Genomic DNA, 17176 nt, shown 5'->3' with positions numbered 1-17176 from the left:
ATACAAAATAATATGTTATTTGATTGTTTATGTTATCGTTAAGGCTTCCAGTCAACAGTAGGCTGTTTATAATTAAGTTTTGGGGGAGTCTATACAAGGATTTTCAACTGGGGGGTGAAGTAGTGTCCCCAGCCCCCGTGTTGTCCAGGGGTCAACTGTACTTATTTATATATACACTTTAGTATCATTTGAAGTGAATCAGTAGTCACTGACACTGGAATTCATAGATGCGCTGATTTAAGAAGTCCTAGTCTTTTTTTGTAGGCTTCACTTCCTGGGCAGCAGGGCTGCTTCCAACTGTGGGGCTCCCTAGATGGGGAGATGGGGTTCTCACCCAGATAACTCTTCTCAGGTGTCTGCTTCCTTGGATTGATATGACAGAAAAGCATTGTTATTAAAACTGCACTTTTAGCCATTCAGAGATAGTTACTTCTTTTCAGAGGCATAAATTATAAAAGTATGGGATTAACTGGAGTTACTACTTACCAGGTAATTCCTTATGGGATAGATTTTCTTGAGAGAGAGCAAAAACCTAAAGGCATAGAGTTAATTATACTTGCCAGCACCTTGTTTGTTTAATCTTATCTCGTAGTTTTGCATTTCTCACCGGTTTGGTAGTTGGGAAGGTGAGTGTTGTTTTACTTCTGCCTCTCACGGTCACCTTGAATGATGATGCCTGGGCATATGTGATCGTTGTGACGTCCTTGAAATCCGACTCTAGACTGTCAGCTAAATTTAATGTTTTTAAAAGTGTTTTGATAACTAATATAGATTTTACTGTACTCAGTTTTTCAAATACGGAGTTGAAAAACATTTGCCCTCAGGAATAACCTATTTGATTGCATTTTTATTAAAGTGAAAGTGGCAATGTTGCTTTCTTTAAAAGCCTGCCATTTTGATCGTAGACCTGACCCTTCTAAGTACGGAGACACACGCAGGTGGGACGTAAACTGGAAGACAATTAGACAGAGGTGGTGTCTCCATCCTGTGTAGATGGTGCATGTTTTCTTACAGAATGTCCTTCTAACTCCCAGGGGCAGTCTGCAGCAAAACGACAAGGAAAATTTAAAAAGGTACTGATTGTCAGTTCTTAAAAAAGATGTCTTAAAGCCTTATTTGCATATTAGTTAAACTTTTTTTTCTGTCACCTATTATAAATCTTTTTTAAAAAATCTCTCCCTTAGTTTCCTTTCTTTAAGTTCTGCAGTATAGTGCTTATAGCTTGTCAGTGTTGACATACTGCTTTCCTGGAGCGTTTTTTTCCTGCCATAAATCGCTGGAAGACCCCTGTTTTACATGTGTCTAGAAAAAAAAAATGATTGCTATTCATCTCTTAGCCACAGATATGATACCAAATAGTAATATTTGAAATTTTGCATATCTAAAATCCTACAGAGAAATGAATGTAATTTTTTTTCTTAGCTATATAAGCCAAAGCAATTCTTTTTAAAGTCTAGAAACATTCTTAAGTTGGATGATTTGATTATTAAAATATTAAGGAATTTGAAAAAAAAGTTTATTCCCTGCTCTGTGTCGTGGTGCTGGGGGAGCAGAGACAGAGCAGTGGGCAGGGGGCCCAGGCACAAGGACTGTCCACCCCGGGTTAAAGTTGACACTGAGAACATAACTTCCTACAACTTATTAGACAGTCTCTGATTGACTGCTAGAGCCAAATTTAACGAAGAAAAAGTAGAATTGTACTTCGAGTGCACTTAGCGAAAGGGATAGACAGACTCCACTCTCTGGCATCGTTTAGCATGTTAGTGATCTCCTCTGCAGGCAGGAAGCTTTGCAAGGAGAATTTGTATTTTAAGGTATAAATAAGAGATAACTCTGTTTCTTAATTCACAGTGATGTGAAACTGGGGATCACCATTTTAGAACAGATGAAGTTCCTTTATTTAAAAGACTTCTGTAATTTTATATTGTCATGTAGCGGTAAACACTTTGTTCGAGCGAAATGCCCCACTGGGAGTCATCCCTCCAGTTAAAGGAATATCTACTTCACCGTAGGCCAGTGTTTCTCAGCTGAGCGTTGTGACCCATTTGTGGGCCGTGTACATTCATTTGATGAAATATAACCAGCTTTAACATGAAAACAAAGTAGGAAATGTCATTCATCAGACTCATAAAACAAATTTCTGTTTATTTATAGATTGTTTATCTTTGGGTCATCCTGAAAATAGCTTGAAAGCCACTGCTTTAGAAAATGAGGAAAAGGTCTTCTAGGAGCCCATTAAAAATAAAAGGTGCTTATCACAAAAGCATAGCTGGGGTTTTTTCTTCCTATTGTATATTTTGGTTGACCTTTTGGGAGTTTTCGTGGATTTTGTTTGGATCAGATTGTATAAGATAGGAAACTATTAAGTGAATAGGAAGGTTATTATTACTTGATGGTTAGGAAAGCTTTATATATAAAGAACTTGGGCAACTACAGTTACCTCTTCCCAGTTCTCCCTGCCTTATAGTCTCATTACCAGAAAGGTCTATATATTAATTTATTGTCAGAACAAAATACCAACTAGCTTTTGGTGCATAATCCTCAATGGATTTGTCCTTTGGGTCTCAGTGACTTTCGATTTGGCAAATGCAGGTTACGTTTTTTAAGTTCATCGTCATATGAAGGAGTATAGTTACTTTTAACATGATAAATAGCATTCCAGTATGATTTTAATCTTTAAAATAACTATTTTAGTTTGTGTAAAGGTATTAAAGTTTTGAATTTAGTTGTTAATAACTTAAGAACTTAAGGAAATTGTAATTTTTGAACCAAAATTTAAATGGCGGTATGTTACGTTATCCAAAGAATAATTACGAGTTTTGCAGGTAGATTTGACTTTCAAGGATATTGTCCAAACACTGTCAAAATACTCGGTGACTAGCAGAAATAATATGATTTTTTAGAAAACTTACTCTTAAGTATCTACTCTAAAGAACTTCAGCATTTCTGCTCTGAAGATTGCTGTTGACTATCTTTTTAAATTGTAATCAAAGTTTCTCAAGACTTAATGGTACAAAATGATTTCTATTAAATTGACCCTATACTAAGTCCTCAAGAAGCAAGTTGAAAAAATACAAAAAGAACAGGTGAACATGATAAAACAAAAAATAACTCCATTTTTCTTTTGGTTAGGAATTAAAACTACCACGTTTGTAATTTTTAATAATAAAAAATTACTGTCCTGAAGTATTTTGTTAGGATTATAGTAACACTTATAATTGCTAATTTGATGTATTTAAATATATCATATTTTATATATTAAATACAAAATGCTGATCACAAAACCTTGATTCCCCCCCCCACACACACACACACACAAGGTCATTCATCACAAACTCTCCCTGTCTCTTGTGCTTTTAGTTTTTAGTGATAGTTTATGGTTGCCATGGTACAGGGTTTCTTTCTATTTATAGATCTTTCTTAGAGTTTATTGTTAATCATAAATTAAGTTTAATGGATTGCTCATTTTAAATTCAATTCTGTTTTCTCTCTTCTGTACTAAAACATAATAGCAAATGCCTTACCTTTGAGCTTTAGAGGAGGAATTGCCTCACAACAGAGACTTCCTTCCCATCCTGAAATTTGCCCCTCTCCCTAATCGGTCAAGGAGGAGGGGGGACTAAGGGAGGCTCACGTTAGGTTAGAATCAGCATGGACTGCCGAGTTTCCTCCTCCAGGCAAGTGTCGTCCCCGTTCTAGTGCAGTGGAAGTACAGGACTACATGAACAGAGGGTAAATGTTGGGGGCTGTGTCTGCCCCTCGAGTTCTTCAGTATATTATCTGTGCTGTACAGATGATACGGAAATGATCTGTTCCCATAAGAGCTTGGTGGTTAATTAGCAACTCCCAATTTTGCAGACACTTTTCGCCCCAGCACCTAGGAAAGTGAACTCAAGAGGAGGGAAGAAGGATGGGTAGCAGGGTCCTGAGGAGCTTGCCCAAGCAGAACCCTGCTTCTTTTGCCCCATCCCACACTGCACATGCGACCTTGGCCTGCAGGCGCTGGCCCCTGGCCTCAGACAGCATGGCACTGACACGGCTGGAAGTGGACTTGTGTGGTTATGTCACATGAGTGGTTTTACGTGTGTTAAAGGAGTCATACTGAAGTAGTAGGTACTGTTTTATGTTGGAATGCTGTTAGAACTACTGCAACAGTAGTTCCTTATATTTACTATTATAATTTTACCCCAAAATAAAATTTAGTTGTGAAAATTGTTAACATGTGCATAAGTACGCTGTATTTACACCTAAAAGTCCTATTTAGGGGAAGGTGGGGGCTTACAATACTATTTTTTTGTCTCAACCTGTGTAAAGTTTTTTTCTGAAATTACTGAGATTAGGAGAGAAAGTCTTGGTACATATTTTTTTTCCCGATTTTAGAAATTTTGTTGATTAAAACAAAAAAGGTTTTAATTTAACATTTTTAATGTAAACTTAAAGCTAGAATTGGTGAAATTGACTTCGCAATTTAATTAAGGATACCTGGTTATTGTGCCAGAACCAGATCTAGCGAGTCTGATACCGGATTTCATTTCCCAGATACTGCGTTAGTTTTTGCAAGTGGAGACTTATGTGCTTTAACAGAATAGATGGAAATAGATGTAATTAGATGTAATTACACATTTCTCTGCTCTTTTCAAAGCAGAACTTCCCAAAGGAACTATCTATGCTTCTTTACTTCCTGTTCTCTCTGCATCTCTTTCTCGGTCAGCCCTCACCCCCGCTCTGCACGGAGACCGCGTCTCTTGTCGTCGGGACCAGCCACGGCTGCCCGGTTCTGCGGCCGCGCCCTCCTCTCCCTGGCACCACCTGCACGACTGCCACTGGTTGACCGCTCCCCTTGCTTTCCATGGGCTCGTCCGCGGAGCCCGTCTGGCGTCTGTCTCCTTCACTGCTGGGCATCTTTGAGACCGCAGAATGCCTTGGATCAAGGCCTGGGCTTCCTCTTCCCCTCCCCCAGTCCTGCCCAGTTTTATTTAGCCCCTCATTTTAAACACCATCAGCAAGTACTGTCGGTTCTGCCGTCACGATTTCTAAATCCGTCCACTTCCTCCTCTTGTACAGCCTGTTCTTCAGATCTAAAGATCAGAGCAGTGCTGGGAGTCTGGGCTCGCTTCCTAACTTGTCTTCTTCCTTCTCGACTTCTGCCCTCTATCGTCCATTCTCCAAATAGTAGGAAGAACATTTTTCATCCATATAGGATCCAGAGTTATGAAACAAAAAGCAGAAATCTTGAATCGTGTTCACTGCCTTGCCTACAAGTCTCCTGGTAGGCTTCCAGTTGCATTTAGAATAAAATCTGTATTTTGGTACTACCTTCTATCAGCCCCAATCCCTGTGGTTGCTGCCCACGTGCCCACTGTCTCCAGCTGCGCTTGCCCTGTACACAAGTTCCGGGCTTTGCATGTGCCCGTCTTCTGTCGTCAGACACTTCTTCCTCACCTCAGTTTGGTTAATTAGGTCCACGGAGGTTCGTTCACTTAGATGGGATATTCCCTGTTCAGAGTGGCTTCCCAGCACCATTTGCCCGCATTGTTCCCCACCTCACAGGGCAGCCGCTCTCTGTCCCTGCGTTCTGTTTCATTTTTTCCATATCATGTGGTGTCTTCTGAAACGATTCACTGCCTATACGTTGTCTGTCTTCCCCCACTAGGATATGTTCCCAGGGGGCAAGAGAGGGCCTTGTCTGCTTTGCCCTTCACCTCTTAGAGCATTACCTAGCACGTCACAGGGCCTCAGTAAGTCCTCTTGATGGAATGAAGAGATTTCTCTTTAAATTTACGTAGAAAAGAGGATCTTTTTAAAAATTCTAAGTTATTTCCTTCCCTTTTCAAGTAGAAGATGTGAAAGCTCAGTAGACTTTGGTAATTAGCATTTTCCGTAATCCAGTCTGTCAAGTTAAACTAAGAATACCAAATACCCTCAAATGGAGGAAAGTTTGTTCTTACCTCCTCTATTTTAATTTTTTTAAGATTTTATTTTTAAGTAATGTCTACACCCAATGTGGGGCTTGAACTCACAACCCCAAGATCAAGAGTCTCATGCTCCACCGACTGAGCCAGGCAGGTGCCCCTTCCATCTTTATTTTAAAGGAGATTCAGAAGCATCAGTAATTTAAAGTTTGGGAGAAGATTCCTTTGATCACAGATTGGGATTTTTTTATGTTTTGTGGCCCTTAGGATCTGGAATATGTTGTAGTACAACTCAGGGCAGCCCGTGTTCTGAGATACTCAGGTACAGAAGATGATTTTGAAATACGTAAAATTAAGCCTGTTAATCTGAGACTCTCTCCACATTCATAGGATGTGATCCCTGTTCATTACTACCTAATACCTCCGCCAACAAAGACTAAGAATGGCAGCAAAGATAAAGAAAAAGATTCAGAAAAAGAGAAAGATTTAAAAGAAGAGTTCACTGAAGCATTACGAGATCTTAAAATTCAGTGGATGACGAAGTAAGTTTAACAGTGGGTGGTAAGGTTACAGGGGCTTTTATTTTAACCACTTAATTCTGATTTGTTCTTGGAAGAGAATTTTACTGAAAAGCATTAAAAGAAAAAAAATAAAAATCACTTTTTTGCCTACTCTCCAAAGGTAATCATTGTCCTATTATTATTTTCTCTGTAGTTATGCATGTAGCAGTGTGAATGATGTTGTGTCCTAGTTTTCTAATTACTATTTGATTTGGGTGTTTCTTAGGTCATTTAATAGTCCTTTAGAATGCCATTTTAATGACTATGTGGTATGCGGTCTTGTTGAAATATAACCCACTTAAATACTCTATTTGGCATCCACATTTATAGCTTTTCTCTGTGGTGCCGTGATGGACATTTTTATACATGTAGTTTCTTTAAATATCCATCAGATCGCATCTTAAAAGTATAATTATTGAATCCGTATTATTAACACTTAAAAAATCACCTAGATAAGTGTTTTGCCGATTGCCTTCTAGAAGGAACGTCACAATTCCTACTCCCTCCAGCGGTGTATGGCGGAGCCTATTACGCCGTGGAATTGAAAACAAAGCCTTGCTGCTAGAGGGCGAAAAAAGAAAAGGCCGTTATCGTGGTCTTAAATTGCATTTCTTAAGTTATGAAATGCTGGTTTGCATTTGGGGTTTTTTGTTTTTTGTTTTTTTTTTAAGATTTTATTTATTTATTTGACAGAGAGAGACACAGAGGGAACACAAGCAGGGGGAGTGGGAGAGGGAGAAGCAGGCTCCCCACTGAGCAGGGAGCCCGATGCGGGGCTCGATCCCAGGACCCTGGGACCATGACCTGAGCCGAAGGCAGACGCTTAACCATCTGAGCCACCCAGGCGCCCCTGCATTTGGGGTTTTTAAATGCTGTCATTGCATTCTTGGTGTAGGTGCTGTCAGTTGAACATATTCTGTACTGTTTTTCTATTGGGACAGCAGATTTTTCTTTTTTAACTTTTTAACATAAAAGATATTAATGCTTTTCTGTACTTGTACACATTTTTCTCTCAGCTTATTTTTTTACTTTTAGCTAACTTTTTACATAGTAGAATTTATTCTCTCTAGTCAAATGGATTGCTTTTTCCATTTGTGTTATGCAGTATTTCTCTGACCACTGCTTTTCTATGGGAGTCCTCATTAGCTGAACATGTGTGCATCCTTGCAGTCCTGAGCTCTTCTAGAGAACAGACGTCATCATATCGTGAAAATAATTCCCAGGGATTGAACCGGTTACAGGGTCTGTCTACATTCAGACTTAACCTTTCCACTTAAAAACTAGACTGCGTCTCCACCAGAAGTCAAAGTCTATAAGTCAGTCTCTGACTGATCGTAAGATGTTGTAAACAGTTGAAAATACAATGTAAATCCTTCAAAAGTGAAACGGCAGAGATTGACTTCTGGCACAGAAGCGTGAGGAGTCCCAGGAACCCAATCCCCCGGAAACTAGTGAAAATCCTTTTTTAAAAATCAGCCTTTTAAAACCTCTGGAGATGATCGTAAGGGCATACAGCAAAGGATGAAGAAACACCTATTCAAGAACATCTATAGTTTGGGAAGAAAAGTGAGAATCTGTGGTGCTTGAGCCCAGGCCACTCCCTGCTTCCGCACCACCAGCTCAGGGACACACCTCCTCGAATCCAGGCCACTTGCAGCCAGGAATACAGGCTCCCTCGCCCCTTGGCTCCCAGACAGGGGACTCTCCTCCTGGGAGAAGCGCTGAGGCGGAGTGATGAGCCAGTTGGGGGGGGGGGGCGGGGGGGCGGAACAGAGGGCCTGCCTTAGGTGTGGTGCTGCTGAGAACACTGGGGCCCCCCCAGCCCAGCCCCGGGAGTGGTGGTTTCAGGGCAGGCAAGGCAAGCCAGGAAGACCCCAGACTACTGCTCCTCATCACCCATTTAGTCAGCTTTATTCAGCTTCCCCATTCAAGAACGCAGAATGTCTCTTCGTTCATCCAAGACTTCAGATTTTTCAGAAAAGTTTACATTTTTCTTATACATTTTGGACATTTCTAGATCTTTTCATCTTTCTTGCTATATGAATGTTTTTTCCTCCTCTTTATACATCTATACCTAGCATGTATGAAAACTTGATTCTTACAATTGGTTTTTCTAGGTTGAGCATATTTATACTACTGCAAATAATGATAATCCTTCTCAGTAATGATACTTATGTTTCAGATTGATGCCTTATGTTATGGACTGGAACTTCAAAGCAGTGTTAAATAATAGGGAAGACAGAAATTGTTTTCTTTCTAAAAGAAACAAAATACAATGTTTCTCTCTTTCTTATATACATAGGCTGGATTCTAGTGACATTTATAATGAATTGAAAGAAACATATCCTAATTATCTTCCTCTGTATGTTGCAAGACTTCATCAGTTGGATGCTGAAAAGGTTGGACATGTTCATTCTTAATATGAGTATTTCATTTTGTTTGTAACATTAGATAAAGTTTATACATTGAATAAAAATTCAGCCTTATATTTGTCTTGTGTTCTTGTCAAATGAAAACATGTTTCTACAAATTGCATGTTCTATTAACTTTTTTTTATTTTATTATGTTATGTTAATCGCCATACATTACATCATTAGTTTTTGATGTAGTGTTCCATGATTCATTGTTTGCTCCATTCAATACGTGCCCTCTTTAATACCCATCACCCGGCTAACCCATCCCCCCACCCCTTCCCCTCTAGAACCCTCAGTTTGTTTCTCAGATATTAACTATTTTCATTAAGGTAATTACAGGACTTAGCCATTACTATGAGTTCAGCGTAGAATTCCCGCTCATATTTTTGGTCAGTGGGAGGACTAGGAGGTAAGATATCCTGAGGGTTGCTTTTCTGACATTCACCTCCAGGGCAGGGGTCCTGGCCTGCTGCAGATCTAAACACCTGCAGCAAACGAAGAACTCCTACTTTGCATTAACTTTGTTACTGATGCTAATTTTTAAGAATTGGCCATAGTTCCAAACTGTCTTAACAGCTCTCGTTGATAATGTTGCCAGTAGGAAAGTGCTAGCCATAAACATTTAAAAATTATCCGGGGTTCAGAGTGAACTTAAAGGTGTTGAAAGGAGACCTCTAAGACTCACGAGAGGAGCAAATTACTAAGAGCACCACAAGCACCGTGGTGATTGTGGTTAGACTCTGTTGGGTCTGTTCTTGTTTACTCTCATCTTTGTGGTTTTAATAATAAACTAGGAAGAATGTTCATCAGCAGGTGCTTTTTTCCATTCTGTTTTCCTGTGTTGTGCGACTGGAGTAACCTAGCCAGTCGTGTTTCTAAGATGCCCAGAGAAGGAGTTGCCTTGGTAGAAAGCACTACGTTTCTGTGAACGCTTTATCTTGCCCACCCTCACCATCTAACGGCAGTGAGGATGTGTCTTGGGTGTTCCCATCTGAGCTCAGGCCCGCGATGCTGGCATCGTGGCAGTCACAGCACGGGCAGCACAGAGCCCTCTGGGCTCCGAGTAGACTGCCCAGCCCCCTCACTCTGGAGTTGTGACTCGCGGTTAGGACAACAGAAATGAAGGTACTTTGGTGTACTCACTGATACATCCATTCCTTATTTCTTTTTTTTCCTCCCTAGGAACGGATGAAAAGACTTAATGAAATTGTTGAAGCTGCAGATGCTGTTATTTCTCATATAGATCAAACGGCCCTAGCAGTTTATATGGCAATGAAGACTGACCCCAGGCCTGATGCAGCTACTATAAAAAAGTACCTAACCAGTAAATAATCTTTCTTGCATCTCATTTCTTAGTTACTTTTTAAAATTAATGAGAATATTCTTCTTTTCTGCTATTTGTTATGTCCCTGGAGTTAATCAGTATTTGGATAGTCCACCCTTAGATATTTCATAATAATTTTCTTCAGTCATTTGAGATTAAGCAAAAGAAAAGGGGTTTGCTTTCTCTGCCATTAGGTGCTGTTGTGGTGGAGAGACTTGAGTAGCTGTGATCAAACAGTCCCGCCACTTGGGGATTTGTGGGAACTGGACGTACGGAGAAGGCAAAAAAGATTAATTTCTAAATGTTCATTGACCAATAGCATGAAAAGCCCAGATTTAGTTTGTAACGCCTGGTACCACAAATAAAGTCAGGTTGAAACTGTCACCTAGCAACTTGAGTTAGGAACTGGTGTAACAGTATCACGTGGGGTGAAGGGAAGGGGGTTTATGGTTTAGCTTCAAGAAACCCAGTGCAACATGTGAAACAGGCGTCGCTTGGTGGCGCCTGAGCGTGTGGCTCCCGCACGTAGTGTGATGGCCCCTCAGCCTCCGGAGCCTCCACCTTCCGTGAATTCTCAGGACCGTTTTGTGGGAGCTCTTCCGATACCAGCTTTCCCTCCCTCACTTTGGTTTATTTTCACCCGGAGGTCATTACCTGTGAGGGTAGAAATATCACCTCCTCTTAGAGCTGTTACAGTGATTCCCTCAGCTTCAGTCAGATCACTTCTTTCTCTCTGAAGTTCTTGATTCTAAACTGCTAGAACTCTGGGTATTATGTTGTTTATACTAATACTACAGCTCTTAAAAGTCTACAAGCGGTAGTTTTCAAGCAGAATAAAAGTTATTCAAATTAGGTTGTTGGCATGATCTGCACCCTTCCCCACCTTCTAAAGGAATAATCTCAAACATGGCTGTTCTGTCATTGTCCATTTGTGAAGTGCCAGTTATGTACCAGGAATTATTTGAGATATTTTGAATACATTATCTCATTTAAACTTAATCTTCTAAATAACATGCCAACTATCTGCCAAAGAACAAACAGGCTCAGAGCATACGTGGCCGGCCTAGGGTGCCAGTGCTGGAAACGGGAGAGCCAGATTCACGCCGGGTCTGTCCCAAGCTAGGTCTTCCATTTCTTGATAAGCAGCCCTTGCATTCCTGCCCATCTTGAGAAGATTCATACGCCTCATTTCTTTCTCATAGAAAAATAGGGCATCAGCTCTGCCTTGCCCATCTTCATGCTTCCTTTCTGTGTCGGAGAGGGCAGGGACCCCTCTCCGAGGCTGACCTTTGTGTCTCAGTCTGAATCCTCCCCTCCATTTCCTTCATAGCTGCCCTCCGCTGACAAGCCCTTTTCTCCTGGTCTTCAGGGTCCACCCCTCAGCCAGTAGTCATATCCGGATGTCTCCTGTCCCCTCTGGGGCCCCTGGCTTCTGGCTGGAGTAGTCTACACTGCACTTACTTCCTGAATTCCATTCCATGTTAACCCTGTTGCCGGAGGAGGAGTCTGGGCTGGATCGCCCGTGAGAAACTCATTGCGGGAAACCGTGGCCCCTCTGAGGCTGCCTTGACCTCACTGTGGCCTCTGCTAATAGCTGCCCCCGTCCCTTCTAGCATCTGTTATTTCTTAGTTTGTGAAAGTGGTGTCTTCTCTTCAGACTCACGTGTCTAGGAAATAATGTTTGAAACTTAAATATAAAGGTCCATTTAGCCCTGCTGATAGTTTGGCCTGTCTTTCCTAGGTCTTCCTGTCCACAGAGGAAACTCTTAATTCCAGGTTAAAGTGAGTCACAGACCAAGACTAGCTGTGTTTCAATCTTATTAGTCCTCTGATGCAGAAGGTGAAGGTACTAGCTAGGATGTGATTAGGAGTTATAGTAAATATTTTAAATTGTGAAAGCCTGTAGGGAGGAGAGCTGATTTCATTTGAAATGGAGTGGAGAAAGCCTTGTGGATAAAGTATTTGATCTGAGCTGATCCGTTCTGAGTTAGATGAGGGTAGGGAAGGAATATTCCAAATATGTGGAGTTATTGGGTTATTGGGTCTGGCAGGTAGTTTAATCGAGGACTGGCACGTACAGCACACCTATGTCACCCCCTAAGTTCTGCGTCCTTCCAGCCCTTCTCTGGGCAGCTAGGACCAATCAGTCAGCACTGCCATGGATGATCAAACCCGCCTTGCCAATCCAGTTCTGTTCCAAGGCCCCCTTCTTCACAAAATGGGGACAATAATTGTGTCCAACTCCTATAAAGCATAAATGAAATACTGGTGTAAGACATTTCAGAAGGTGACTGGCATCGAAAAGGTGGGATGGGGGCGGGGGGCGCTTAGTAAATGAGAAGCTATGTACATGTCCTTCAACTCAGAAATCCTTTTGTTCCTGAGTCCAAAGTAACCAAGCAGTTCCCTGACACGTTTCCCCAAAAAGAGTGAAAGTTAGTTCTTTTAAGCTTTGAAACTCTTTGCTGAAAGTCCTAGGCATCTTTTTTAGCCTAATTTTATCTGTTGCAAACATATTAAGATGGGTAACTTTGTTGGGTTGTAACAAGTTGTTGTTTTCTCATTTTCATTATCTTTTGTACTAATTGTTGATTTTGTAGCGCCAGCAGATTTCATATGTTGCACATTCCACTCCTGAGTCCTTCAGAATCATTCTTACTGTTAGACAGTCTGTTTCCATGTCTGAGTGCCCTGTGGGCACCTTCTCAGCACTTTTAATCCTCATTGTCTTCACACATGTGGGATATGAGTTGGACAAAATGCCTCAGATAAGCAAGTATCCTAAAGACTACCGCTATCCCCTGGAGTGTAGGTCGTTACTGTATTTCATTCAGCAATGATTTATTGAGTTTCTCCCCTATGCCAGGCATTGTCTGGGCACTTGGAATACATCAGAACAACCCAGATGCCTGCCCTACAGCAAGGCAATTTTACCGTAGTGATTAAGAGCAGGGATTCTAGAAGCAGACTCTAAGTAGCTTCAAGTCCTGGATCTGTTACTTCCTAACTGTTGGACCTTGAACAAATCTCTGTGTGCCTCAATTTCCTCCTTTGCAAAATGGGGCTAATTAATAGTATCTTACTTACAGAATTGTTTTGACTGTAAATGAGTTAATATGTTAAAGTGCTAAAGCAGTTTGGCATAGAGGAAGCATTTTACAGTGTGTGCTCGATTTATAAATGAAAGTTAAGTTCAGCGCTGAAAGAACTTCTGTACTTCGGTGCATAAATGTGTGGTGATTGCTATTTACAAGAAATCTAAATACCTAAAAGATGCTGTTCTGATGTAGAGTTACTTAGCTGGCGGAATTTAGAGCTGAACAGCCTTTCACTTCTTTTGCTTTATGGTATTCTGTTTCAACCAAAGACAGCTGTCCTAACTCATTTAATCCGTATGTACAATGTAGTGGCTTCTTTGATGTTCATTAAAAATAAGGAATCTTATTTGATGTATAATAATATTTCTGCATTGTAAATCTGACGCAAAGAATGCATGAGCTTATTAGTTTCAGACAAGTCTGTACTTTTTAAGGAATTTTACTGATTTGTGCATTGTTTTTTGATCTGGCGCACAGTGATATGGACAAACAGAAATCTACCCTCGTGGATGCCCTTTGTAGAAAAGGATGTGCCCTGGCCGACCATCTTCTTCATGCACAAGATCAAGACGGGGCTGTTTCAAGCGACACCGAAGGAAGAGAGGAGGAAAGAGAAAATACTCTGGATTCTGTGATGGAAACTTTTTGGGAAACTACAAAATGGACTGATCTTTTTGACAATAAGGTAATCTTTGTGCTTTTTGCTCTGGCACAGTTCTTGGGGGTTACCTCACAAACCTCCCTTGTGCCCCATTGCCTACTCTTTACTGTTTCCCAGCTCCCTGGCCAGAAGAGGAAGAAAATATATGGAGTGTGGCTAAGCTGGGCTCTGAAGAAGACATTGTGTTTAGTGAGACCTCCTTTGTCTTACCTGTTTTAGAACCATTTTACTATTATTTTCTCTCTCTGCACAGTGGCTCTTTAGCCAAACTAATTTGGAAAACAGTTTGAGAATGTGCCTTTTGGTTAAGCCAGTTATGTATGAAGCTAGAATTAAGAACATCTAGAAATTGTGTTTATGCCTTCCTGTATCTGTTTATGTACTGATTTGTCGGGGATGGGGGGGGTGGGCATTCTGTTTACTTTAGATGTTATTTTCTCAAAGCTCTTTGACTTTTAAATAATTATCAACTGGATTTATAGCTCATCAGTTTTAAGACCCAGTTAGGAAAAGTAACATTGACGAACTTTTTGGATTTGGGTTATAAAAACATGTTAAATCTCGTAGCTCTCTACTATAATTCTTACAGTAGGGATTATATAATTACAAGTTTTTGTCAACCTTCCTTTCTTCTGAAGATAAAGAAAAATAAAGTAAATGAAATCAGTAGAGTTCTCCTAACCCAGCACAAGCCATTGGTTTTGTTTTACTGGACAGATGCTTGTTTTCTAGATAAACTACGATAATTTGTAGTGAAGACCTCTGAGAAAGGAGAAAAAGTTTCCTAAATGCTTGAGGTTTTCCCACCACAGTGCAGTCGTGCTCATGCTGAAGGAAGGGAGTTAGAGTCAGGAAGCTGAAGGAGTCAGTGTGGCACCAGAGGGTGAGAATTTGGATCTGGAATCAGACCCTGGAGTTCGAATCCCCCTTCTGCCATTTTTATCCGTATGACCCTGGGCAGGTTACTGAATTCTGATGCCTCAGTTTCTTCCCTGATGAATGAGGAGAGTGACACCTCACACAGTTTCTGGTGAATGAGGCTTAAGTACAGGGACTGACCTGAGCAGTATTTGCTGCCGTTACTAACACATGACTGGGGCGTGTTTGCTGCTCGCCTAGTGCTGGGCTTGCTGTGCGAAACACAGGAATGAGGGCCGGGGGCGGGGTAAGCGCTGGACCGCGCAGCACAACTGTCAGAGACAGCCCCGTCTGCCATGGTACCAGCACCGTACTAGGGGCCGTGCGTTGTATTACCTGTCCGTTTACACTTTGCTTGGCTCTAGAATACAAATAAACGTGATAGGATTCCTTTCTTTGAGGTCATCCTTTACATTCTAAAAGTGGAGACCAAAAATATGAATAAATGCTTACAAGTATAATTGACAGATGCACTAATTAAAGGTACAAACTTATACAAAAGGAATTAATTGAAAGTAAGAGTACGTTTATACAATATAATTTTTTATTTTTATTTTTTTTTACTTTATCCCCTTTTGCAGTTTTGGTAATTTATAATGACTCTTTATAGTTTTGTACTGCTATCCTTATTTGCATTTTTGTGATCATTTATGTTAGCTCCCCTTTGCATGAAGAGGTGTTTTGATGTAGATTCCAAGGGCTAGTGATTTATCACAGTTTAATTTTTTACCCCCAAATAAGTTTTTTCGTGCAATATTCAACTTTTGTTTTAAGACATCTTTGAAATTTGCTTGGTGTAAAATGTTCATTTTAAAAGCTACACTTCTGTTAAGGCCTTAATTTTTTCATTATTAAAGCTATAAGCCATAAAATGTAAATATTTCATAGATAAGCCTTATCTTGTTTTACATTATAGGTTTTAACATTTGCATACAAGCATGCATTAGTACATAAATTGTATGGGAGAGGCCTTAAATTTGCAACTAAACTTGTGGAAGAAAAACCAACAAAAGAAAACTGGAAAAATTGTATTCAAGTAAGTGGTATTAAATTGTCACTGTTAAGTGTCACCTCAGTATCACATAGTGATCAGATAGCTAAAAGCCTTATTGTAGTGATTTAGCGATACTGACTTTATCATGATTGATTGCTACTCTCATTCATGCAATGTGAACTATAAAATAAAAGCATGAGAGACAGCCAGTAAGCTCTTTACCTTTTTTAAACTTACTATTAAATTTTTAAAACTCCTGTACAAGTTAATTGTCAAGTGTAAAAATTAATGAACTTCTCAGAAATCGTCGTGGCCTCATCTTGTCTCTGGACACGCACAGGTGGTTTGTGCCTAAAGGGCATATGAGGTTGGGTGGGCAGCTTGGTCATGCCAAATGTGGCCAAGGTCTGGTCTCTATATTTAAGGTATTCTTTGGATATAAAACTAATCAGTAAGTTCCTGGGGAAATTTTTTATAATTAGAGTAAACTATAGGTTATCTTCCCTCTTAGACCTTTTCTGTGTACCTTTACTGGTCAGTCCAAATTGTAAGACATTTTCAATTAGCATCTTCAGATCTTTGAATAGGTTAAGAGAACTCTTTATGGAACGAATCGTTAATGTGTATAGTGTGATTCTCATCCACGTCGACTATGATCTGTGAGCTCCCGCGTCGGTAAAGCCAGCGACTGGCCTGCATGTTCACGTCAGGGGATTTGTGACTTGTGTCCCCTCCACTCTGCTCCCGTACTGTCTGTTCTCCACACCACCGCTGGAAAAGACAGCTTTAGACGCCTCCTGGTGGAGCCCCATCACGTTTAGGATAAAATCCTGACTCCTTCCTGTGGCCCATAAGGCCCCAGGTGACCTGGTTCCTGCCTGCCTTCCCAGCCGCATCCCTTGTCACACTTCCCAGATTGGCTCTGCTTTTGGCTGAAACCGCGACCATGCCCCTTCCCGCCCCTTCCCGCCCCTTCCCGCCAGGGGACCTAACTAGTCCAGCTGTACGGAGAGCTCTTCCCCAGATTTTCAGAGTAGGTTTCTTCTTCTTCAGATTTCTCCATAAATGTCACCTCCTCGGAGATCCCATTCTTGACCATCTCATTTTCCAGTCACTCTGTTACCTCATCAGGTTTTATTTTTGTTGTATACTTGATATATACAGCTTAATTACGTACTCATTTATTTATCTGTTCATTGATTTGCTTATTTCTTCTTTGGTTCTCCAAACTCCAAACACAACTTTCCTGCAAGTGGGAAGTGAGTTTATTCAGTGCTGTTTTCCCGATGTCTAGA

The 17176-nt window shown here is 40.7% G+C and overlaps 1 protein-coding gene across 6 annotated transcripts in view; it reads left to right on the top strand.

Moving 5' to 3' along the window:
• TPP2 (tripeptidyl peptidase 2) overlaps window positions 1-17176 on the top strand; it is a 70195-nt gene that overhangs the window by 51707 nt on the left and 1312 nt on the right. The window contains exons 24-30 of one of the 6 annotated variants that reach the window (XR_013446862.1): window positions 1035-1073; window positions 6303-6454; window positions 8775-8871; window positions 10069-10210; window positions 13786-13993; window positions 14087-14158; window positions 15804-15838. Coding sequence is in view for 4 of the 6 variants with exons in the window: in XM_036118106.2 (XP_035973999.1) it covers window positions 1035-1073; window positions 6303-6454; window positions 8775-8871; window positions 10069-10199; window positions 13786-13993; window positions 14087-14158; window positions 15804-15923 (819 nt within the window). In the remaining 2 variants the exon portion in view is untranslated. Of the gene's footprint in view, window positions 1-1034; window positions 1074-6302; window positions 6455-8774; window positions 8872-10068; window positions 10211-13785; window positions 13994-14086; window positions 14159-15803; window positions 15924-17176 lie in introns of those variants that run through there. The other 5 variants (XM_036118106.2, XR_013446861.1, XM_036118108.2 and 2 more) reach the window with 5 other exon arrangements.

Source organism: Halichoerus grypus, chromosome 4, assembly GCF_964656455.1.
Source record: "Halichoerus grypus chromosome 4, mHalGry1.hap1.1, whole genome shotgun sequence".
NCBI classification, from domain to species: domain Eukaryota; kingdom Metazoa; phylum Chordata; class Mammalia; order Carnivora; family Phocidae; genus Halichoerus; species Halichoerus grypus.
This window is presented reverse-complemented; position numbering and strand designations above follow the sequence as displayed.